Source organism: Theobroma cacao, chromosome 2 (assembly GCF_053813885.1).
Source record: "Theobroma cacao isolate CCN51 chromosome 2, ASM5381388v1, whole genome shotgun sequence".
Lineage (NCBI taxonomy): Eukaryota > Viridiplantae > Streptophyta > Magnoliopsida > Malvales > Malvaceae > Theobroma > Theobroma cacao.
The window spans coordinates 9,794,652-9,821,379 of record NC_142640.1 but is presented as its reverse complement, the minus strand read 5'-3'; the positions used below and the strand labels follow the sequence as shown (position 1 = coordinate 9,821,379).

The 26,728-nt window shown below is 33.4% G+C and overlaps 2 protein-coding genes across 2 annotated transcripts; one reads left to right on the top strand and one right to left on the bottom strand.

Annotated features, from left to right (window-relative positions):
- Positions 1-460: 460 nt before the first annotated feature.
- LOC18608586 (putative cyclin-D6-1) lies at positions 461-2,399 on the top strand. The gene is given in 7 exon segments (XM_018114711.2): positions 461-734; positions 837-917; positions 1,017-1,112; positions 1,204-1,405; positions 1,528-1,658; positions 1,866-2,031; positions 2,034-2,399. Coding segments are annotated over 7 exon segments (951 nt in total). The 5' UTR covers positions 461-554; the 3' UTR covers positions 2,129-2,399.
- A 10,789-nt stretch (positions 2,400-13,188) lies between these two features.
- LOC18608585 (transcription factor MYB14-like) lies at positions 13,189-14,886 on the bottom strand. The gene is made up of 3 exons (XM_018115118.2): positions 14,563-14,886; positions 13,959-14,088; positions 13,189-13,712 (listed from the first exon to the last, which is right to left on the bottom strand). Exons 1-3 carry the CDS (start codon positions 14,693-14,695, stop codon positions 13,190-13,192), a joined length of 786 nt encoding a protein of 261 aa, XP_017970607.1. The 5' UTR covers positions 14,696-14,886; the 3' UTR covers position 13,189.
- Positions 14,887-26,728: the final 11,842 nt, after the last annotated feature.

The window sequence follows — 26,728 nt, the reverse complement described above, 5'->3', positions numbered from 1 at the left end:
CATATATAAATTACGCATTCAATAAATGTACAAAACTATGACCTCTCAGGGAACATAATCTAAGTCTAACCATCATCTTGTAAATAACATAAAGACTAGCAATGAATTGAACATACAGTGATTGCCCTGGCTCTTGGAAGGCCAAAGTCAAAAAAGTTGAGAATGAGTTTTGGACCCTCCATTTCTGATTCAACCAATCATCTTCTCCTGACATCTAACCTCACCCTTGCACAAAGTCCCTGACCCTATCTGATCACTGCCCTTTTTCCACCCCACATAAAGTTTTTGCTTCCCTTCTAAAGACTAAAGAGAGACAGAAGAGGACATATGTCAAATACACATATAGCAGCAAGGTAGTGAATTCCCAAGGTCTCCACATCCCATCTTTTTAGAAAGAAAAAAAAAAACACAACTAGTAAATTCACCCCCCCAACCCCACCCCCCCCCGCCCTTTCTCTCTCTCTCTCTCTCTCTCTCCGTGCCTGTATATCATCGTTGGACTTCTCTGCAACGCCACTAGGCTGAGCGGACCTTTAACAGACTCTAATCAATTGATGGAGTTCGATCTTGAAAACCCATTAACAAACTTCAATGACTTCTGCCCTGGGACTACTATCCCTTCCCTCTTCCTGGTTGAATCTCATCATATGCCCAAAGAGAACTACGTAAAGACTCTCAAAGCTAGAGATCTTGATATTTCTGTCAGACGAGGAGCCATCTCTTTAATCTCACAGGTAAGCGACATAACCAACTTACTTTCTGAGAAGAAAGAATAAAACTGTTTGCTAATTTCATATATGCTTACTCAAATAACGAAAAGTTGCCTCTTATTTCAGTTGTCTTGCAAATCCAGTCCCTTTTTATCATATCTTGCTGTCAATTATCTCGACCGGTTCTTATCAATCCAAGGAATACCGGTAAAGAATCCTCTGCTTCGTTAGTTTTAGTTAACATGGCTTATCCAGTTTATAGAGCTACAAAACTAACAAAGATCTGACTGAACCTTGATGCTGCAGCAACCTAAGACATGGGTTCTAAGACTTCTTGCAATCTCTTGCGTCTCTTTAGCTGCCAAGATGAAGAAAACAGAGTTTTCTCTCGCCCACTTTCAGGTAAAAATTCCTATGGTTAGAACTGTAACATTTCCAAAGAAGTATTATATTGTAGAGCAGGCCTTATCTAAATCTTTTCTGTGGAATGTAGGGGGATGGAGGTTTCATATTTGATGCACAAACAATAGAGCGAATGGAATATCTAATCTTGGGAGCACTAAAATGGCGAATGCGTTCAATTACTCCTTTCTCTTTCATCTCCTTCTTTATTTCCTTCTTCAAGCTCAAAGACCCTCCATTAAGGCAAGCCCTCAAGGGTCGAGCTCTTGAAATCATCTTCAAATCTCAAACTGGTAGGTGCCTTAATTCACTGAATCGCCAAGAATGCAGCCATGCATCCAATCATCACTTAAATTTTATTTCCTTCTCTCAAAACTCACAAAACTGCTTTGCCTTTTGTGTGTGTGTGTAACAGATGTAAAGCTTTTGGTGTTCAAGCCATCAATAACTGCTGCATCAGCACTTCTCTCTGCTTCCCATGAACTTTTTCCCTTGCAATTCCCCTGCTTTAGAAAAGCAATTTCCAGCTGTTCATATGTAAATAAGGTTATCTGATATTCTGATGAATCCCTTTAGGCTACTTTTAATAGTATACCGTTTAACATTTACCAGGCATTAAAAATTTAAAACCAACCAACAGATTATTTTATTTTATTTTTGAATAAATGTAGTGTACAACATACTTTGAAAAAGTTATAATTAAGCATCTAATTAATTTATTAACATTTCCTGTATGTGTTAAATTGGCTGCAGGACAACATGTTGGAATGCTACAATTCGATGCAAGACATAGCAAAGGAGGGATACGAATCAATATTTGATATGGTTTCGACCTCCAACACGCCCGTCAATGTGCTTGACCAGCATTTTTCAAGTTCAGAAAGTGAAACAACCGATGGCATCGTTACAACCGCCACCACCATACTCTGAGAACAGAGAGAGACATCAAGAGAAGAAAAGTTAATGAGTACCGGCAGAATCAAACGGTCCACCTCTCTCAGGTCCAACACTGTTGATCATGAGGCTGTGTCAAAAGTTTTAACCAATGGCCCATTTTGAGAGTGACCCTAGCTCCTTCAAATAACAAAAGCAGAAAAAAGAAAGTAAAACACTTGAAGAGGGAAGGACAAAAGGAGACATGAGAAATGGGTGCCAGTCCCAGAGATAAATATGAGAAGTTGATGTTTAATAGCCCAATCACTTCGCTGCTGTGCTACGTGAGTCCGAGTCGTAATGGCCAATCCACTCCCTCTCTTAGGTAGAATTGGAGGGCGAAAAAGAGAAGAAGATTTTGTTTCCTTTTGTTCCTTTTCGTTTTAGGTACCAAACGAAGACAAAATATAACTTTGAATTGTGGGGTTGGATTTTTGTTTGTCTGCTTGGTGTTACTGTTCGTTGTGTCTCTTAGTTTCTGGCAGAATAATAATAATAATAATAATTATTATTGGTAACTGAAAATGGAATTTATATATATATATATATATTTTTTTCTTCTCTCTTTTTTTTTAACATTTTATACCCAACTGGAAATTAAATCAAATTTAGAATTACAAAATAATTTGAAATTTAAGAAATATAAAAAATACTAGTAAGCATATGTACTCTCTTGTTGAAAAAATGAATTAAAATCTTCTTTCTTCAAAGTATGAGCCGATATATGATGCGTGGTCCTAGCCAAGCATCTTGCTGGTAAAGAGATTTCTCTACATAAATCCAACAAATAACGACCTTGGGTCCATTTTGAGATCTCTGTTCCTGTGGCGATAGTAACAGTACACAAGAAAAGTTGGACCACTACAAATATAACCAAACAATAAAAGATCCATTCATATAAAGAATTAAATATAAATCAATTTACTTGCATGTGTATCCAAATCGTTTTGTTTGTGCCAATTTAATGGAAGAAGCGAAAAATAAAGAAACCCCCTCTGCGGGCAGCAGATTTCGTTATAAGGCAACAATATTTTATATTATATTATAAGCTAGTACAATCTCATCAATTCTGTAAATCAAGTGTTCAAGTTTATTAATAATTCAACCGTGTCTGCTATTCAGTAATAGTGTTGCAGATGCAAAGAAAAGACTTCAAAGTATGTATTAAAGATAAAAGCAGCTTGAAGTCTTCACTTCAATCGGTATTTATCTGTTGATGTTGACGATGTGCATCTTTAATCATATGTTCATCTATTATCAAATGATTTAAAGTGTGGATTTGAGTTTGACCTCTTCTGCCATTGTACGGAAAAAATAAAATAAAAATTCAAAACCCCTATATGTTTGTCTCAGACTAATCCTACTCGAACCTAATATTAACCATGTTTCATTTTGAGACCTTCGAAAATAGTGAAGAATTATGTCCCAAGTTTCTTCTAGTCTAGTTAATAACTCCTACTTGATATCTATCTCAGTCTCTAGTTACCAGTTTGCTACAGTGAAAATGGCTTGTTCTGTGCTGCTTGACTTAAACAAAAGAGGAGGAGGAATTAATTTTCTTTGGATTATTTATTAATTCATTTATAATTTTGGGTGAGAAATCAGAGATAAGGTTGAAGCCCTTGTCCTTGTGTTTCATGACAGAGTAATGTTGCTATCAGCAGCAGTCATGGAATTGAATGTTAGAAAGTTCAAGGAATCAAAGTAGCATCGGTTGACCCACTTACTACTCATCACTGCCTCTGTAAATGATATCCTTTTCAATATAGAAATAAAGTGGGACAAGCTCCTCCTCGTGTTAGTTTTTACTTCTTCTATTTGCACTATCCTCAACTCCTCTCTATTTTCTTCTAGACAATTTCGAAATCCAACAAGGGAAGAAAAATAGGCCTTCTAGAGGCCGAATCAAAGGTACAAGCAGCAAAATTGTTTGATTAAATTTAAAAGCAAATGTTAATGGGTTATAAAAGGATGCTCTAATTATTAATTATAAGTTAAAATAACAAATAATAGTTATTTATGTGTTTATTTTTTGTGAATAAGACATTGAGATGGTCGAACATTTTAGCAATTTTTTTTAGAAAAAAAATTATTTTTCGTTTTGTTTTTCTTGGCAAACGCAGATATTAATAAGAGGTCTCCCTTGTCATATGCCCCATTGCCAACCCAAAGCTTACATGAAATAAATAGTCAAAAATAACAGGAGAAGGTGCATGTGGCTTAATGGTGCGGTTAAAGAAGGTTCTTGGAATCTGCTGTTTCCTGGCTGCTATGTTTGTTGCTGGATATTTATGCACTGCAAATTTCTCAACCTCTGCACAGAGTCACATGGAACCCGAGAGTGAGAGAAAGAAGAGGGGGAAATCTCAAAGCCACAATGATAAGCTTCCAAAACTTAATAAATGGGAGGGTGGCGCATTGTCTACTAGGTTGTTGTGTAAGGTTAATATCGGCAACCAAAACTACTGTATATCATAAGCTCCACTTCCGCTGTTTAGTACGTCCGGGCCTAAATGCTGTGGTGGCTCCTTTGTCTCCTAATTGTAGACATTACCCGCCAAGCAATGCCAAAAACCAAAACCCGCTTTCAGATAAGGATTGCTGCAAACCACATACTGACTTTCAACATCTTCCTCTTCTACTCTACTTTCTACTGTATACATAAACATAATCAAGTACTTAAGGCCACACCTATTTAAGAATATGCTATCCTTTCTCTCTCTCTTTTTCACACAATGGCTTCAAAGACTAATTTTTCTTAGATTATTTTTTCAAATTAAGATCTAACTTTTATCCCATGTTTTATACCAGAGTCAAACTTTTTTTTTTCTTATTTCGTCCAATTTAAGATGTTATATTTTCCATATTTTTCAACTCCATACAAATTTTAACAACAAAGGTGCATATCAGGCATGCAAAGTATAATTGCTAAATTATGTGACATTTTAATTCACAGACGAGATGTCATTCTTAAGCCATTTGGCAGCAACAAATTTATGGATTTCTCTTTTTCAAAGTTTCTCTTTGAGGGAGAAGAAACCAATTATTGTCATTTGCTTTTCTTTTCTATTTTCTTTCTCTCTAGTTTATCTTTCTCAAGTTATGATCAATTTCTAGTTACGCCATTATCAACTTCCGAAGAAAAGAGAAGACAAAAATAGAAAGATAATACCTAAATATTAACTACCAGAGCCAAAAAAAAAAAGATAAAGTTCATTCAAGTCTTTAAGGTTCTATCATAATTCAACTCAAGTTCACTAGATTTAAAAATGGACATCTCACCTCAAAACACCAAATAACGTTAATAGATGTGATTCAATTACTAAACTATCCATGACCCTAAACACCTAAACACTTCTTTGCAATCATATTGTACAATCCATCTTCTTCTTCTTCATTGTCTTCATCCTCCATTACTAAACCACCCAAAATATTCTTCGATCTTTCTTTATTTCTGTGAATTGAAGGGTATTATTGGTCTCATGTGATATTCATGTGATTTTATTAATGGCAAAAGTGACGGTGATCGAACCTGCCAAGTTGATTATTTTGGAACAAGAAGTCCGTTTTGGAATCTAATGGACTTTAACTGAATTATGACAAAATCTTAAGGATTTAGATAGATTTTACGTAAAAAAATCATCCTAATACAATCCCTTTCATCTTTGTACCACTTATGTATTAAGTAAGACATTGGAGACTGTAAAGGGGTTTTCTAATAGGGAAAGAGGATATGTTGCAATAAATGAAACTGAATGCACTAGAGGCAACAGAGAGGAAGAATGGAGCTATCCTTAAAGCATAAGTGCTTTGATGGCAAGCAGTGAGAAATGAGAAAAAATGGAGAAAGCGGCAGAGCAAGACGGATGAAAAGGGCTAAGTAAAGAGAATATTTGAAAAAGTTTTAAGGGTAGTCTCTACTGAGTTTCTAATTCTTTCTTATTGCCTCCCGACTTTCCAAACTCTCATATTTATTCTAAATAAGAGTGATTTCTTAAGAGCAGTTGGGAAAAGGGAAGTATTTGTAAGAGAACACGTTCAATCATGAGAGAACGTGCTTGTCATGGAAAAGCACGTTAAAAAATGGTTATTGGATGTTAATCTTGATCAGGGCAGAACGTGATTGCCATGAAAGAGCACGTTAAGGGATGACTTATTGGGTATTAAGCTCAATCATGGGAGAACGTGCTAGTCATAGACGATCACATTAAGAAATGACTTATTGGATGTTAGGAGAATGAGTATATAATGCCTACGATTTGGGTAAAGCACATGTACTTCAAGAACAAAGTTAAAAGGAGTCCTTTTAACTAACTCCATATTTGAGTTACTAAGCTAAACTCTTTAAAATATCCCAAACGTAAAGATAACTTATGAACCTTGTTACTGATTCTAAGTTACTTTCACTTTCCTGTATGAAATAATTATTCCATTCTTATTCCTATTCTGTAACACAATACTTCAAGAAATAATGGTTAGTCAAAATTGAGCATCTACAGAGATTCAAAACTATTCTTTCTTAAGCTTTTTCTCTAGCCATTTGTTTCTGCAAAACTCTAAGATGGAGTAGGGAGTCAAGAGATAAGGTTTGTGAAATTTGCTTTTTTAACATTTGAAGTCACTTTTCACTCAAGCATATAACAAATGCGCACAACTAATAAAGTGCCCCCCTCTAATTTGCTCACAACAGTTTAATGATCTCTAGGTTTCTACCAAAATTGTTAGCAAAGGATAAGTTCCATTCTCAACTTGCTTGAAGAAATCAATGATAATTATTCCAATATGTTTTAAAATTTTCCAGAAAAATGGCCAAACCTCAAATTGTTAAAGCAATTATGCTCATGCCTTGCTTGTCATTAAAGTGTTGCGAGATAAAATCCTAAAAGAAACTCCCCGGAATGTAAATATTCTTGCCTTATTCTTTACCTATGCATCTACCTCTTACACATTAATTGCTATTATCTTTGTGAGCTTCTTACAAAAACTCATTTATGTTTTCTTCAATATACCTTAACCAAACTTGAGATATGCAAACCAAGCAACGACACATACTCTTCAATTGTTTGTATCATATCCATTTTGTTGAAAATGAAGCCTTTATGGGATGGATTCCAAAATTAGATTATAGCTCTAATCAACTAATTGTCTATGTTAACATGGAGAAGTGATGCAATATGCTTATACTTTTCTTGGAATTTTTCTTGCTAGGGTTTCTTCCACTACCCCATATGTAACAAATCACTGAGATCATTTTGCCAAAGATTGAGATGAATCCTCTCTAGATGTGTAGGGATATGACCTTTCGCCAAATAGTCATCCTTTTTTGGTGAATCTCCTCTTATTGAAATCTCAAACTAAAAGCTTCTTCATACAACATGGACACAAAAGTGAAGCATACTAGGTGTTCCATTGATGAAACAGATATCGACTTTTCCATGAATTGTCACAAAGAAAATACCCATACATGAAAAAAGTATGATGAAAATGCATGGTTGTGAATTGAATAAAAACAAGCAATAATATAAACAAAAAAGACAAATCAAATGAACACTTTTAATCCTTACGTCTGCTTCTAGAAAGGACTAATGGGCTCAATCTCCAAATACATCTCGAGCTTATCAAATTCAGCCTTTTTCTCCCTCTTCTTTTCTCCTTTCTCACTCACTAAAACAACATCGTTTGTCACGCTATATATATTCTCTAAAACCCTATGTTTCTCATTTTCTTCTTTTCCTTCATTTCTTTACCTGCCTTGGTTTATTTCTCCAACCTCTCCCAAAATCCAACTTTCGACCCCAAACCCAGATTCTGATTTGTAGCTACCATGAGCTCCGTCGGTCATTGCTAATCATCAACATTGAAGAATCACAAAAAATAACCTTTCAATTTCCCTTTTTTGTTTAATTAGTTTCTTTTTCCAAACTCTCTTTCATTTTTCTTAAATTTACAAAAAACTGATAAAAAAAAAGAAAACAAAAAGCTCAAATTTGGCTAGTGTTAACTAGATTTACCACCTTAAACCTCGATTTTCCTTTTCGTACATTCTTACCTTTTTTTTATTAGTTTGTTTTCTTTTTTGCCTAAAAAAGATTTCTTTTCATTTTTAGTTTTATTTTCACAAAAACAAAAAATAAAAAGGAACCATATCTAAGAACTCTATTCCAGATCTCAAACTATTTTCTTATTTTTTTTAAATGCATTTGTTTGGGTTTTCACAAAAAAAAGGAATCCTAAATCTAGTTTTTTTTTTTTTTGGATTGTTGTTGTTGGAATTTGTTTTTGGTGAAGGCTAAAAAGGGTATTGATGGGATTTTTATTATTAGTTGGTTTTTTCCTTTTTTTTTTTGTTACTTGTAAATTTTCTGAATTTTTGTCTTAGTAAAGCCTCTGCCTTTTTTTTTATTTGGAAACTCTATTTTACAGGGTTGGTTGGGGTTCAAATCTTAGATTTTTTTGGATTAGAAAGACAATCAATGATTAAGGATGTCAACAAGTAGGGTACCCATTAATTTTGAGGTACCCAAACCCAATTAAATTGTAGAGTACCCGAACCTGATAACTACTTGAATATTTTTTAAATTTATTACCCCAACCCAAATCCTAATACATACCCACTACCCAATAACTACCCAAAAAATTTTACTTAACTTTTCATGGGTACCAAATAACTCGAACCCGAATCCAAACCCATATCAATAAACAATTAAATTATATTTTACAATTCACACCCATATTCCATATTGTTGACTAATAATTAAATTTATAAAAGGAAACAAAAAATAAAATTACAAGTTTCCAACAATCATTGTTTAATTTAAATTTATTAAAGCAAACAAATAATAATTATATTCTAATCTCACAACCTCTCTTTAAGTGTGTGCATATATATATATATATATATATATATATATATATATATATATTATAAGTTTATGTAAATAAAGGTATATATATTTATAATTAATAATTTTATAAGTTTTAATTTTTATAATATAAACACAACATAAAAAGTAAATATGTTTATATTAGAATTATATAATAGTAATTATATTTCTTACAAATTAACACAATATATAAAATATATATATTAAAAGACATTACAAGAAGATCAATAATCATACTGTCATGAATTAATTTAATTAACTCTATAGGTTTATCCTTAATTACATGAAATTAAAAAAAAATAAATTACAAATTATTTTAATTTCACAGTTTCTTTTTAGGTATATATATGATAAAAGGTTACATAAACATAGGTATATATATTATAACAAATAATTTTATAAGTTATAATTTTTGTAAGATACAAAATAGAAAGTAAAGATATTTAGATTACAAGTGTATATATAATAGTAATTATATTACTTGTAATATGATACGATATTCATATTATTTAAATATAACTAATAATCTAATAGTTTTTTAATTTAAATATATTAATGACATCATATTAATAATTTGACTAACAATCATATATCATTAATATATCTATCAATTTCTTCAAAAATGAATTATTCATAAATTGGTAAAAATTACATATTTAATTTAATTATCTATTGTATATTATATAAATATTAATAAAATATTATATAAATGGGCATAGGATTTGGGTTCAGAGCGGGTACTTGCCACAATCAAAATATTAACATAATCAGGTTCGGGTAGCTAGTACCCAATAGGTGATACCTAAACCCTACTCGAACCTGATATGGATAGTAAAATTACTATCTGACCCTATTTCAAATTCGATTAGAAGATATCCTAACCTTATATAATTAGGTTGATTACCCGTAAATACCTTGTAACAAGATACTCATTGACATCCTTATCGATGATGATTTCTTGGTCACCAAATTCGACTAATCTAAAAAGGTATTTAATGTGTTCCTGTCTAATTTTCTTGTAATGAAGTGAAAAAGGGAAAAGGTGGTCTAATGATAGGGTAAGAAGGTAGGAGCTTATACTATTTTTGACTTTATGTTGCAATTTGAGAGGAAAGGAAAGGTTGGTTGCCATGGCAGTCTAACTCAAGTTCTCTATTTGTCTTTTTTTTCTTCTTGCATTTTTTTTTTTACTTTTTTGTTTTCTAAATATTTATCTAAAAACTTTGAAAAAAAATAAAAAAGTTAAAAAATAGTTAAAGCAAAAAGCCATTGGGCTTCATGGGTTCTTAAGAACAAGGGAACATAATTTAAGCCCAGTTCAAAGGAAAGAAAAATGGGAGTGGACCCAAAACGCAATTTCAAAACCAGGTCTGATATGAGGAAGGCCCAAAATAACTTGGGCTTAAAAAGACCTAGATTATTTAGTCATCAAGAAAGTAAAATAAGTAAAAGAAACAAAATAAAAAGGGGGGCGATTAAATCTACCGGACAAAATGGATTGTCTACAAGGAAATAAATGTTGACAAATCAAGTGCAGGGATGATAATGGAACAGGCAGTCAAGATGAGGCCAAGGTTGGGATTGGCTAGGCAATTGTCAATAGAGATGCAATGTTTTTAATGCTTGGTGGTGCAGGCATGTGATCTGCAGGTTCTGCTTTTATTAGCGTCAGTTTACACGACTTGTTCTGGTGTTGGCATGCTTGGTGGTTACTAAAGCAGGTATGACTGTGTTTGTGCGCGATTTGTGGATTGTGATTGTGATTGCTCTGCTCTGGGTGCTATAATTACTCGGGAGCGGAAGCAGACCACCTTATTTTCTTCTCTGTTTTCGATTAGCGGAATATGTTGCCTGCAGGTTATGTTTTGATATTTGCTTTCTACGGCGCTCTGGCGTTTCCTTGGCCAATGGCCTGACTTTTACATAATTCATCAATTAATAAAAGGAATTGACTTTGAACAAGCAAAAAAAAGAAAAAACCAATCAAAGAAATATCACACCATTTATCTCACATATGAGATAAAAACCAAAATGTGAGAGAGAAGGGAAACAAATAAAAACCAAATATGTATTAATTAGTAATAAGAAAGTAGGCACATTACCAGCATAGATAATAAGCCACATGAGGAATCAAAATGGCTTAGAAAAGGCATCTATGAGGCAACATTATCAGAGGATTGAGATGGCAGCTGTGAGGGTGAAAAGGGTGATGTCAAATGCAGTATATGTCAGGATGAGTATGTCATCGGTGATGAAGTAGGGGGGTTGCAGTGCCAGCGCAGGAATCACGTGGCATGCATTCAGCAGTGGCATTTGGTGAGAGCTGGACAGAAATGGATTTTTCATTCATTCTGAAAAAGATATCTTTGATTACTTTTCAATGTATTCAATACAAAAATCTTTTATGGTTCAGAAAGTTCTTATTGTGCATAATATATATTTGCTTACCCATATATATTCCGGAAAAATTCCTTTTCTGCTTGGTTTAATGTTTATTTTTTTATCAATATAAATACTTTTCTGTCAGCTATATCTTTTAATATTGAGAATGAAATTCTAATCTCTTTTGCCTTTGGGGAAACTTTTATTACTCATTCATATTTCCTTTTCATAAACTCATTTTTTTTATTATTATAACAACCTTAATTATACTAATACACCAATTTTTTTTTTGCAAAACCAATTTTAAACTAATATATTTATCATAAAAATATAAAGAAAGATGATTAGATAACATTAAATTGATTTGTCTTAGCCTGAAAGATATAAACAAAAACACAAATATCTCTGGCCACATAGCAGCATCAATCTTGCAGCAGTTCCACAGAGAAGCATCTCCGTAGTGTAAAATAACATCCCAGAGCGAATCGTAAGATCATCCCGTCAACGTCAACTTCCATATTATCTATACATCCAAATCAGGAGAACCTCTGCCTACCTCTCACCATTTACATTCCTACCGAAAGAAAGGTCAGCCAGCACCATTCGAAGCCATAATCCAATAACATCAAAATAAAAGTGAGTCGGGCTGCACATGGGTATGAATCTGTCAGGCTAAGGCTACCCTGAACTTAGACAAAAGAAAATTATCAAACACTCTTTTATATATATGTAATAGAAAGAACTACGGCTTAAACTTAAGATTTTTATCTAAATCTCACCTCGCGTTAATCATATGAGCAAAGCCTATATAGCAAAATTATCAAAGACGTGAAGAATTGGTCAAGAGAATAAAAATATTACTACCAAAAGATGTCCTCTCAAGATGCAACTGCTTAACTCAATGCAAAAACAAAGTTGACCTCTAGTTTAGCCAAGGTACATGGTTGGAGTTGACTTCGGCAAGGAAACATTACCAAGGTAAGCACTAAGGAGGACCAAATTAACAAAGTACTAGCACCCAAAAAAGAAATATTAACAAAAGCCCTCAAGAAGAGATATAAGGGAGTCGTGTATCCCTAAACTATGCAACAAATCCGCAACGAGAACCTTCATCTGGAAGGTTCTTGAAAAAAAACACTAGATAGTAAATGAACAAATCAGCAACAACGAAGAAGATCATTTGAAACTAAACAAAAGGAACTCCGATAGTTATAGATCTCTCAGCGATCCAACTATAAAAGAGTAAGCTCACTCTACCTAGCCATATATACAAACTCAGCAAGCATACATATAGCTTCTCGAGTCAAGCGTCAACTCTTTCCTGAGCTTGCACAAAATTACGTGCGTATCTCTTCTCTTTCCTAGGAGCCTGTTGCCTACCTCGTTATCTTAATATATATGTATATATAAGTTTTTTCAATCTGTAACTCCGAGGTCTGCTGATCTAAAGCAATATCAATACCATAGTAGCCATATATATATAATGATAATTCCGGTCAGGTATCTGACGCGGAAAACATACATCCAAAATCGAGTTTGGACTTTTGATCGCAAAAGGGATCTGATTTAGTTAGGTTGAAGAATCCACAAGCACCCCAAAACAAGAGGAAGAAATTAAACAGATCTTTTGTTCTGGTTGTGGCCTGTGGGATTAAGCTTCCAACTTCCAATTAGCTAGCTAGAATGCAAGCATAATCGATATGTTGAACATTTTCTGAGTATTGCTTGGAAGTTTAAAACGTCTGATTAAATAAGAGACAAGCAGCATGCATGTTAATAAGTTATAGCTATGATAATTTTAGTTTCTCCTTAAGATACAATTGCAATATAGTACTAATATACTTAACATGCTAGCATGGCAAATAACCAAAAGTAAATTTACGGTAATTCATGCATCAGTACTTGATAGAGCAAATCAGCAGAATCATCAAAATACATGTCATAAGGCAATGGCAGCGCAAATTCGCCCCTTGCCAAGAATGATGGATAACCATCTTGGTTGTAGATATTGTCTGCTACAAAGGGCTCACTCCAGAAATCTCCACTGCTTTGATCTTCATATATTTCTGAAGAATGAAGACAAATATCCTCCGTGGCACCAATATTTAAGCTGGATATAAATCCACTTTCGGAGCTGAAGGAGTACAATTCGGTACTTGAAGATGTTGTAGGAGACAAGGGTGAACTCTCTAAGATCATACTGGGGAGAGTATCAATAATTATGCTTTCAGCTTCACCTTCAGAGTTGTGGGTGGCCTCAGTTTGGGAAGTTGTATAATCGTATTCTTTCCCATCAGATGTTTTTAGATTTCGCTTTGCACGCTTCTTTAGATGAGTATGCCAGTGATTTTTAATGTCATTGTCTGTTCTTCCAGGTAATCTTGCAGCGATCGTGGACCATCTGTACATAAGAATTATATATATCATAGATGTTAGTTAATTTCTTGCATCCGCAAAAATGACAATTACATGCTTGCGTAGGTTTGGACTAAATTAATGTAGAATGGCTTAATCGCTTGCGTACTATCTAGTAGAACATTGAATTCTAAATCACAGCACTGTGATGTTCCCAGTGTGATAAATTCAACTTGTTTTAGATTTCCCCCTTCTCTCGCTGGCTTAGCAAGATTTTAAAATTGGCCCTAACCTGTTACCCAATTCTTCATGTAATTTCATGATCAAGGCATCTTCTTCTTCAGTGTAGTTCCCATGTTTTACTTGAGGCTGGAGGTAATTCATCCATCTTAATCTACAACTCTTTCCGCACCTTTTAAGACCTGCACAAGATTTAGCAAAATTAGATCATTTTTATTATGAACCTGAAGAGAGTTTTTATTTATACCAAATTAATACTTAATTAGATATCATATATAATTCCAACTAATGCTAAAAGCCTGAAACACTTAATTAGGTTTTTCCGTTAAACAAACAAATTAATTTGCCTAAGAAAAAGATTAATGAAGTTGTGTGAAAAGATACCAACATAATAAAACAGAAAAGAAAAGAAATTCAGAAAATAATATTCTCTCTGCTTGTGATCTTCAAAAGATAGACAGATGAGCAAACCTTGAATCGATTTCCAGAAATGATCCTTTCATTTTGTAATTACACTTCAAAACAAGTTAATATGATGGAAAACTAGAAAAGACTTGAGTGAAAAGCAATCGTTTTCTCCATAAAATCATAGGATTACATTGTAAATTCTCTCTAATAGTTGAGTGTTCTAATAAGAACTAAGAATGAAACTGTACCAGCGAACTTTGGAAGTTCACGCCAATTCCAGTGGCCATATCTCTGAATATAAGATCTTAGTTTATGATCTTCTTCTGCACTCCATGCACCTTTCTTCATTCCATTTTTATCATAGAAGGGAGCTCTCACCATCTTCAAGCTCTAGCTTTCTCTCTCTTTACTCTCTTCAAGGTCAAGTTCCCAAGCGCAGCTGTATGCAGATCGGCTTTCATTTAAATACCCATTACCCTTATTTTGAAAATGAAACGTGTTTAGACTGGTGATGTCGACTTGCAACCTCCATACTATAATAGTATAGATCTACTTAGAATTATTAACTCCATATATTAAGGACCTGGGTCCCTTTTAGAAGGACTGACAAAGCCTTTCAGGCTATCATAGTAGTTAAAAGAGTGAACAAGGAAACTTCTTATAGGTCACATGAGAAGGAAAATATGAAATTTATAAATATGTATAGAGGGAAACTTCAAGCTAGGTAAAGTGAATCCCTGTGATCTTCGCAACACCCTCTTATCCACCCACGTGGGGTTAAAAGTTGTATCAAACTATCAATCTTCCCAGACAGAAAAGTCATATATCTCATGAATCACGAGTCGTTTTGTTTGTTTCTAGCTCTTGCTTTATGTCTTTATACTTAGGTCATATGAAATTCTTATTCTTCTTGTCAATATGTCATAGCAGCATACATAATGCATAGATTCACTTTTTTTTTTTTTCTGTAGATCAGTAGATCCCCTTTGACCCTATTTTCTATCTACAATACTGTTTTGATCTTTGGAAGATTATTTTGGTTAATTAAAGTAAGAAACATGCATGGAGTTATTTAGATTAGGTTGCAATGAAATTAAAACTCTAGCCCAAGTGTCTTTTCCCTTGGGAGCTTTTGGTTCCCTCGCTCAGCCAACAAACTCCGATCATAATGCATCCTCTTATTGTTTCTGCTTACACACAACTAATTCTAATTATTTTTGGCTAACTGACACTTCTGCTGAAATTTTTGTAGTTCATTCATAATTGCTGTTGACATATATATACATATTAAGATTAATTTTAACCAAGGCTTTCCAGTTATGCCAAAAAGATAATAGATGTTGACCAAATAAAAATTGACTTGATCCTATTACTTCTTTGTTGACTCCATTACATGCTCATCAAAATCTAGTCATGATAAAACATGGTGGGGAGACAAGAAATTAATGAAATTTCTTGACTTGTAGAAGGGTCCAGATAAATAGACTGGAACAGGCAGACAGATCACAGAAATTATTTTTGGAATAAGCTTACCCTGAAAAGGACAAACCAATTCAATGTCCTAATACTTTAATATTTGCAGAGAGTAATTTTCAGTAATAGCTTATGTCAACCTTACGCGTTTGCAAAATTGCAGCTATTCGTCCGTTTTAAATTAATAATGTACCAAACTGTGTGAAAAGGAATACTTTGAACATAATACAGCTGTGAACAATTTAACAAACTAAAAATCAACATTAAATACTTTATTTGGCGCGTTTGCCACTTGTCGAAGGTTATGACTATAGCAATCCCAGATTATGACCGTAGGAATCATTATCATTATCAATAGGTAGGAAAAGTTAGAAAGTTATTTTCACCTATTGACTAGCTACAGTCACATAGTATTTTATACTCTATAGAAATAGACACCCAAAAACAGATAAATACATCTACTAGCTCGGGTCAATCATAGAAGGGCAAAAAGTCATCTACATGTATCTGACTTTGTTCTTCATGCACAAAACGATGCTTGAAATATTAGTATTTATTATACAGCATCAGATTCACATGTTGAAATACTTTTCAACGTTTTCCCACAGCTAGCTAAAAGTTTTTTTTTTTTTTTTAATTTGGATTTTATTAAACCAAACATGTCATAACAAGTCTAACACCAAAACTGATGAAAGACTCCTCTTAGCACAAGCAGCTAGCTAAAAGTTATTGGTTTACTACTTTTGAATCGATACAAGTAGAATCCAACAAATTTTGTCTTAAAAAAGGAAACGTATGTGATGATTAATTTCTTCATCAGGAAAAATCATGATTAGGTTATAGAAGCTCGCTGGTTTTCCGCTAGAAATGCACAAAATTATTTATCAATGGAAGGGATTAATCCTGCTAAATTGATCCCATCACATGTTTGTATGTATAGAAAAACCCTAGCTAGCAAAGAGTGTTTCAGAACACATAATAGATGTATTACTAAATATTTACTATTGTAGGTATTTATAATTTTTGATCTTTAAAAACTTTCATTAATATTGTCATTCGGAAAACACGCATACATATATATATATATATCTCTCTCTCTCCAAGATGATGCTAGGAAAACGGCATGCATATGAGCTAAGCAGGTGACATCATGCTAATGATGTGAGCAATAATTTTCTAATCTTTATGACGAAAGAGTGGTTGGAATATTATACAACATTTCATACCGGTTTGCATTTAATATTGGTGTAAAAATCACGTGGTTCCAGGAATTCTTTAATGTAGTAATTTTTTTGGTAGTGGTAAGTATTTCGTATTAGTTGGTGATTTTTGTCTTTGAATTAACTTATCATGCTGTAGCCTTTAGAGATTCTACATTACCCAGGGGTCCACATTAACAGCTTTTGACAAAAGCCAGAGATTGAAAGGAATATGCCTTGTCGACTTTGTGTACTCATTATATGTATTTCAATGGATAAGATATTTAAATACAAATCGATAGAAATGCGATAAACAATAAAATAAATCTGAATTTAACTTTGGGATAAAGTTTCATAATTTGTTGCATTTCAATTTGTAAACACTGTTACTTTCCTTCCAAACTTGGCTGCATTTGATCCTGTTAAGACGACAGCAGCCTGCACTTGTGCTTCCCTTCTAATGTCAGTTGCACTGAACTCTGTTTTCTTTATAGGTTCAATTGCACTTAAATCTCTTACATCGTGTTTGATTGGAGGAATTGAATAGTCCTACCCCATATTTCTAAACACACCTTAATAATTTATTTGTTTCACAGGAATTGTCATTCCTTTGAATGATCATTCCTAAGGAAATCTAAATAGCCATTCCCAAAAGAACCTCAATAATAGTTATTTCAAGAGTGAGAGAATAAGTCAAAAATTTTATTGAACAAAATTACTTTTAAATAAATTTAAAAATTACCATCATAAATTTTCACATTTTCCTTCTCTCTTTACCCATCTTTTACCTTTTTCCTTCTCTCTAAAGTCCTTCAATGGAGGGCAACAGAAGCACCATGCCAGTTGCAGGAAACATTAATTGGCGTTCCCTCACCATATTCAGTCGTAAAAAGTGCTGATCTAGTGCTCCCAAATTAGATTCAGTCACGAGAAGTGTCAATCTAGTGCTCTAGCAGCCAGATCTAGCGATAGGGAGCACCAAATTAGTGCTTCATTACACTAGTTACATCTTTGGTGGCTAGCTAGTGAGAAAACTAAAAAAAAAAAATGAAAATACTAGAACAGAAAAAACAAAAAAAAATGTTAAAAATTAATACTTTATTTTTTAAAATTAAATTAAAATTTTAATTATAAAAAATAATTTAAATTTTTAATTATAAATTTTTAATATTTTAATATTTTAAAATTAAAAATAAAATTTTAAAATAAAATAATTATATATTATAATAGAAGGTATATTTGTTATTTATCACTTATTTCTTGGTTATTTCTAAAATTATTCTTGCCAACTAAGCATTAAAATAAATCATAATATTAATTTCTATCCGATTTCATTCCTATGAACAAAACTATATAATAATTATTCCTCTGTTATTTTATTCTCACAAAATGGTTATTTCATTCCCATCTTATTCCATTCTACGAACCAAAAATACCCTCAAGGAAGCTAGTGTAGCAATTTGTGCTCTCCTTATATTATACTCACGCAAAATGGTGGAATCCTTATTTATTGGATTATTATTTTATATATTGTAGGTAAAGTTTTTAAACTTTATAGATAGAGTTAGTTTTGGTGTATTTTTAAAATAAAAGAATTGTCTCTTAACACGGAAAGATGTCCTGTTCAAAGGTTATGAAACAATTGGAAAAACACTGCAAATTAAAAGTTTGGATATGAAAAATTATTTTTTCATATTAAAGTCAAAGGTTATATTTTACAGAATAAGTGGTTGTTCTTTCATAAGCTGATATGAAAAGTTATCTTTTCATATTGTAGTTTAAAAGTTATGTCTCATGGAATAGTTGGTTGTGCTTTCATAAAGTGACTATGGAAACAATACTTTTATTTAAAAGTTGTGTCATACAAAATGTAAAGGTATCTTTAAGATAAAAAGATGTCTTGATGAAAAGGTTGTGTTTTTTAAGAAGAGACGCTTACTAGCCTATATAAAGGACTTGATGCCAACCATTTTGACACATAAAAACAAAAGCAAAACAACAATAGAAAAATCAAGAACAAGAGAAATGTTGTGTTCTAAAAATTAACATAAACATTTAAGTTCCTATCAACTACAAAAAGTGTCTAAATTTCTTATAATCTGCTTGTTGCAGAAAGGAAACTCTAAGATCAAACAACTTTGCAAACCCTCAAGTGTATCTAGTGGCTTACTCTCATAAAATGCAAGACAATGTTAGACATTAGCTTCATTGTATCTTTAAAACTATTTGCATTATTCTCCTTTGCATACTGAGTCGTGAGGATGAAATAAGTCTTAAAGATAATGTCTATTGAAAGGTTCGCATTGAAGTCAATTTTGCCAGTTCCTCGAATTCCACCTGAACCCCATTTGCATCAACAATTAGATTATTGGTACATATTCTCTTATTTATTATCATATTAAGTTATTAATTTTTTGAACATACCTTAAAAATTATTATTCTATACATAGTCGTTTTTAAACTTTATAAATGAGATTAGAGGGTTGTCACATACCTTATTAGAATTTATTATTAAAAGATTAAAAATTTAATATAACAAATAATAGAATATGTGGTAATATTTTTACTCATTGGTGCATAGAATAATTTTCTTTATTTATTTTGACTTTTGAGTAACTAATTAAGTATACATGTGTAATGACAATATTATCCATTACCTAGAATAATGAATTACCATTGGTTATCTTTGGGAGGCTTGAGCTAACATAGATAACATTGATTTAACTCAAATTTGTTAATGTGAATGATTGAACAGTTATGTAGATTTAACTTAAGAAATTTCAAATGTAATATGGTCATGTTTTTGTCATATCAAAAAGGGGAGGGTTGGAGATTGCTAGCATTAAGTTACATCATATTTTGGTTTGATAAAAATCACATATTTTCTTGAACCTAATGTCAAGCATTTAAAATTGTCTCTGTCATAACGTGCAGGTTCGGGAACCCGATCGCGAGATGTCGACGAAAATAAAGTGGTTTAGGAGTCGCCACCAATCTTTTTTATCTAGGTGTGATTGGTTACCTATTAACCCGATTCTAATCGACGAAGTTTTAAATTAATTTTAGGTTCGTCGAAACAACGAGAACTGATCCACGTTTTTTAGAGATGGGTTCGGGAGTGCGGTTACGCACGAAGAAGGGTTAGGACCTCCGTGGCGCCCATTTCACGAGCGGTACCATTTAATCTTAAGTTATCCTATTATAGTCTACTTTTGATTTAATCCCTGCTTATTAATTAATTTTTTATTAAATTGGCTGATTGAGTTTTTTTATTTTATTTGGTTTTACGTATGCACATGATGCAAGCGTAAAATAATGTCATGACTTGTTTATTTTAAATAATAGGGTCAGTAATCTTTTATTGAAAAATCATTCAAAGACCATCCCAACGCTTTGGTGAAGTTTCAAAATTTTCCTCACCTAGAGATATCCCCAGAAGAACTCGTCTCTACAAGCTTCTCGAGGAAATCCCATAATCGAAATTCACGCACCATTTGCAAGATAAATGTGGCATGCTATGACAGGATAAAATAATGATGTCTACATGTAGGCGTTTATTGACTTAGATGGTTCATAATTAATCCAATTATGTGTTTAATAATTTATCACCTTATTTATATATTCATTTTGTCATTTTTTTTCATGGATTATTTATTTATTTTATTATTATTGTTTTTTATATTTTTTTGTTTTCTATTTAGATCCATATCCTTTAATTAACATTATTGATTAATATTTTAGTTGATTATATAACTTATCAAATAAACAATTAATTAATTTTTTAAACGATTAAATTAACTTTATTTAGTAATTTTATTTAAGCTAATTAACTAATTTAAGTTTGAATGCAACATTATGTAAATTTATTTTTTTAACAACGACTACTTGACTTAATGGGTATTGGAGTTTAGAGTTCGGATTTATCCCGACGCTTCGGTGAAAATCCATCTCAAACTTTGCACCCAAAAAATCCACTTAAAAGAGGCAACTCTTTACCTTTCTTAGGTGGAGTTTCTCAAACAATCATCTCATTTTTCTTATAATTTTTATATTTCTATCATGTTGTTGTTTTTTTGTTTTTTGTTATATATATATATATATATATTATATTTACAAGTATCTAAATATGAATATTTCTTTCTTTGTTTTTTATATTCCTCTCATTTGCTTATTATCATTACTATTTTTAACATAAACTAAACCTATGATTAGTTTTCTTACTATTTATTTTATTTATTTTATGTATATGTATATATGTTCTTCTAAACTATGTATCTTTACTATTTTTTTTATTATGACTATCACTATTTTTTATTTTTTTGTTATTTTGATTTTCTAATATTAAATATAAGCATTCATATTATATATATATATATGTATATATATATATATATGTATAACTTTTCCTAATATGGTTTAAATTATAACAATAAAAATGAAAATGCATTTTATTTAACAAAAATAGGCAAGACACAAAATCAATTAAAATCATAGAGAAAGGTTACCTTTCTAGGCTCAGATTAGCCCAATTCAATAACCCACAGAAGGCCCAAAACTACTGTGCCGGATCTGCTTCTTAAGGTCCACAAGACTGAGCCCAAAACGCACCGTTTTGGGTATTTGTTTGACAGCTTTTAATCCACCAAAACGACGTCGTTTTGATCATAAACCTAAGTATTTAAACCTTCACTTTCCCTTATCATCTCATTTTTTGCCTTCTTTTTCTCTCTCTAGCTGCACCCTCTCTAACTTCTCTCTAAAATCTTCCCTCTCTTTCTCCTTCTTCTCTCCCTTACGTTGGCGGCTTGCCTTTAACCGACAGCCCAAGTGTTCCTCCCCTCTCTATCGACGCTGATCTGACCTTACCCACTAGCTTCAACAGCCTCCGTCGGTCGGCTTCCCAATACCAAATACCCCCTCTCTACTAGCACCGATCTGACCTTACCCACTAGCTTCAACAGCCTCCGTCGGTTGGCTTCCTAAGACCAAATACCCCCTTATTTACCTACCCCAAATTACCAGCTCCTCCTCAAAAAGAAACAAACCAAAGAACCCTAGTTATTCACAACTTCTCCCATTTTCGTTTCTTTTTCCTGTAATTTTATATTTTTATTTTTTATTTTTTGATTGTGGATTTCTGTTGCTGGTAGTTTAGGATTTTTTGATGGCTTATTTGTGGTATTGGTTGCTGGAATCTTTTTTTTTTTTGACAGATTGGTTTTTTTCTATTTTGTTCATGAATCTGGGTTTCAAAATCTTTTTTTTTTTTGGTATTTCGGATCGTTTTGAAACCCCCCTTTTAAGAACTGGATTGTCCAAAAATTTGGACAATCCAGAGATGAAATCATGCTCTTCTGAGCATGATTTCACAAGGCTCTGGCAAACAGGGAGGGTTGGTAGCCAGAGGTGACCGCTCCTCCCCAAATTCTGGCTACCTTTCAGGGGCATTAATGCCCTGTAATGATGAACCGGAGGAGGGGCTGAGCACACGCTCAGTCCCTTCCTGTTCATTCATCATTTTTTTTTAATTTTTTTTTATATTTATCTGTTTCTTGATTAACTTTTTATTTTTTTTAACCTTTTTTATTTTTTATTTTATTTTTTTTGAAGTAGGTGTCTACAGTTGCCCCTCTTTGTACATTCTTTGAGAATCAAGAATAGTGCAAAGACATAGACACCGTATTCAATTCATCTTGAGGCAAGTTTTGATTCTAGCAATTTGATTTAGGCTTGACCTATCTCAAAACAAGTTTGATTAAAAACATGAAGTCCTTAGGCTTGACCTGGGTTCGTAAAGAAATGAGATTTCTAAGTTTGACTTAAGCACAACCCGTCTCAAAATAAGTTCAATTAGAAAAAACGAAAATTTCTAGACTTGATCTAGACTTGACCTATCTCATAACAGGTTTGACTTAAAAACTGAAATTCTTAGACTTGATCTAAGCTCGACCTATCTCACAACAGGTTCGACTTAAAGAATTGAAATTCCTAGACTTGACCTAGGCTCGACCCATCTCACAAGACAGGTTCGATTTAAAGAATTGGAATTCCTAGACTTGACCTTTGCTTGATCTATATCCGAAGATAGGTTCGATTTAAAAATTAAAATTTCTAGACTTAATCTAGGCTCGACCTATTTCAAATCAGGTTCGATTTTAAAAAATTAAAATTTCTAGACTTAATCTAAGCTCAATCTATCTCACAACAGGTTTGATTTAAACAAATGAAATTTCTAGACTTAATCTAAGCTCTACCTATCTCAAAACAGGTTCGATTTAAATAAATGAAATTCCTAGACTTAATCTAGGCTCTACCTATCTCAAATCAGGTTCGATTTAATTCTTTAATGCCAATTTAATTGGATTAACATGAAATGAAAAGACTCAAATCCTTCCATCAAAGTTTTACAACCTCAACACTTTAGGTCGAGTGAATTTCTACCTTCAAAGTTTGGGACATGAATTAATTTTGATTTTTGTCAAGTGCATGGCTAGGCATGTATGCATGATTGACATGATAGAATGCTTTTCATGGTTATGATTCATTAAGGTTCCAAGACCTTTTTCTTGCTTCATCCAATTTTTCACTGTAGCTTTCAATGACCTTCGTCTTGTGCCTTTCTTCATTGGCTGACATTCTTGATTTTCCTTAGGCGTGCCCCCTTCTTTTTGACATTTGACTCTTTTTTTTTTTTGCTCAAGTTTAAAGCTCTACCATTCCTTTTTCTCATCATTAAGTCTTTTGTTGAACAATGAATGTAATTTCTTGCTTAATTAGTTTATTTCTTTCACCAGTCATCATTCATTTCTATGACAATCATTATGTGAAATCATGGGATGGTAAAGAATAAAATGGTTAAAATAAAGAGGCGAAGGAGAATTTCATATATGAGAAATCAAATAATATAAGGCAAAGAGAATTTATAGAGCAAACATTAGATATTTAAATAATGAACACTCAGACCATTCTGAGCAAACAATTTAATGTTCGACTTCAAGAATTGTCCTTGATTGATGCTTTGAGCAAATATGTAGGTTGCAAACTCCCTAACTTCCCCTATTTTACGAAATTGTGGAGCTCCATTCATAGTGTACTTCTACCTCAATCTTGTGTTCCATTCGGGTTAACATCTTTAAGTTTCATTCTAACTTCTTGCTTTTCAGCCTCAAGCCGCCCTTTTCAGGTTTTCAACATGAGCCTCCTCCTTTAGGTACGAGTTACCCTTTTCGGGTTTTCAGCCCTGAACCCCTCCGCTTTTTTTTTTTTAAGTATAGTACTTTTTCACCGCATCCGCGTTTATTGGGTTAGGCAAATCCTTCCCATCCATGTCAGCCAAAATCAAAGCTCCTCCTGAAAAAGCCTTCTTTGCCATATATGGTCCTTCCCAATTTGGCATCCACTTTCCTCGAAAATCGATCTAATTAGGGAGTAATCTCTTGAGAACCAACTCTCCTTCTCGGAACTGCTTGGGATGAACTTTTTTCTTGTATGCTCGCATCATTTTTCGTTGGTACATCTGGCCATGACAAAGAGCCGCAAGCCTTTTTTCCTCAATCAAGTTCAATTGTTCATAGCGAGAGCGGATCCACTCAGCATCTTCCAATTCTGTTTCCATCAACACCCTTAATGATGGGATTTCTACTTCAACAAGTAGAACTGCTTCTATACCATATACTAATGAGTACAGAGTTGCCCCCGTGGAGGTATGCACAGAAGTTCGATATGCGTGCAAGGCAAAAAGAAGTTTATCGAGCCAATCTTTGTAGACTTCAGTCATCTTTTTAACAATCTTTTTAATATCTTTGTTAGCTACCTCTACCGCTCCGTTCATCTTCGAACGGTAAGTTGTCGAGTTATGATGCTTGATTTTGAATTTAGCGCAAACCTCCTTCACCATCGCACCATTCAAATTACTTGCATTATTAGTAATGATATTTTTCGACAGCCTATTTCTACATATTATCTCCCTTTGGATGAACTTGCACACCACCTTTTGTGTCACATTGGCATAGGAAGCCGCTTCTACCCATTTCGTGAAATAATTAATGGCCACCAATATAAATCGATGTCCATTTGAGGCTTTTGGTGTAATAAGCCCAATCACATCCATTCCCCACATTGAAAATGGCCAAGGCGCCATGAAAACATGCAATGGGGCTGGTGGAGTATGGATCTTATCTGCATAAATCTGACACTTGTGGCACTTTCGAATGAAGTTTATGCAATCTGATTCCAATGTCAACTAATAATATCCAGCTCTCATAATTTGTCTAGCTAACATATGTCCATTAGCATGAGCTCCACAAGTTCCTTCGTGGACTTCTTCCATTATTTTGTTGGCCTTAGTGGCATCCACACATCTCAAAAGTACTTGATCCCAACTTCTTTTGTATAGCACTTCTCCGCTCAAAAAGAAATCCGTTGCTAATCTTTTAAGGGTCCGCTTGTCATTGTCCGTGGCATTCTCCGGATATACTTGGTGCTTAATGTATTACATGATATCATGATACCACGGCTTACCATCAACCTCTTTTTCAACGTTCAAGCAGTGTGCGAAGACTTCACGGACTTCTAAATCAAAAGGGCGTACATCAGCCACTTCTTTTATTTTGAACATTGCTGCGAGAGTGGCCAAAGCATCAGCAATCTGATTTTTTTCTCGAGGCAAATGGTTGAAGCTGATTTCCTTGAACTGTTTGCTTAATTCTATAATCAGCTTTTTATATGAAACTAGTTTAGAATCTCTAGTTTCCCATTCACCTCTCATTTGACATATCACCAAAGCTGAATCTCCATAAACCTCTATCGCGCCGACCTTCATATCGATTGCTGCTTGTAATCCCATTACCAATGCCTCATATTCTGCTATATTATTCGTACAATTGAAATTCAATTTCGTCGTGCCTGGATAGTACTTTCCACTTGGAAAAATCAACACTGCCCCAATTTCATGCCCCAAAGCATTGGATGCTCCATCAAAATACATCATCCATGGATTAAGTTCATTGGGATCGTCCTTTTTTATGTGCAAAACGGTCATCAAATCTTCATCTGGAAAATCGAAACTTATAGATTCATAATCCTCATCAGCTCAATCTGCGAGGAAATCAGTGATGACGCTCCCTTTGATTGATTTTTGAGACACATACATAATATCATACTCAGACAATAGCACTTGCCATCGAGCTATTCTCCCAGACAGGAAGGGTTTTTCAAAATATACTTGATGGGATCTAATTTTGCCACCAACCATGTTGTGTGATACAATATATATTGTCGGAGCCTCTGGGCGGTCCATGCTAGCGCACAACACATCTTTTTGAGTGCAGAGTATTTGGACCCATACTCCGTGAATTTCTTGCTCAAGAAATATATGGCCTGTTCTTTCTTCCCAGTTTCATCATGTTGCCCCAGTACACATCCCATAGAATTCTTGTTCATAGTCAAATACAAAATAAGAGATTTTTCAACAGTCAGTGGCACCAACACCGATGAATTTGTGAGATATTCTTTGATTTTATCAAAGGCTATTTGACATTCTTCATTCCACTCTCCTGGGTTTCGTTTTTGAAGCAGCTTGAAGATTGGATCACATTTGCAGGTGAGTAAGGATATAAATCGAGCAATGTAATTCAACCTCCCTAAAAATCCTCTCACTTCTTTTTACGTTTTGGGAGGTGGCAGCTCTTGAATAGCTCGTATCTTATTCGGGTCCACTTCAATTCCTTTTTCACTTATTATG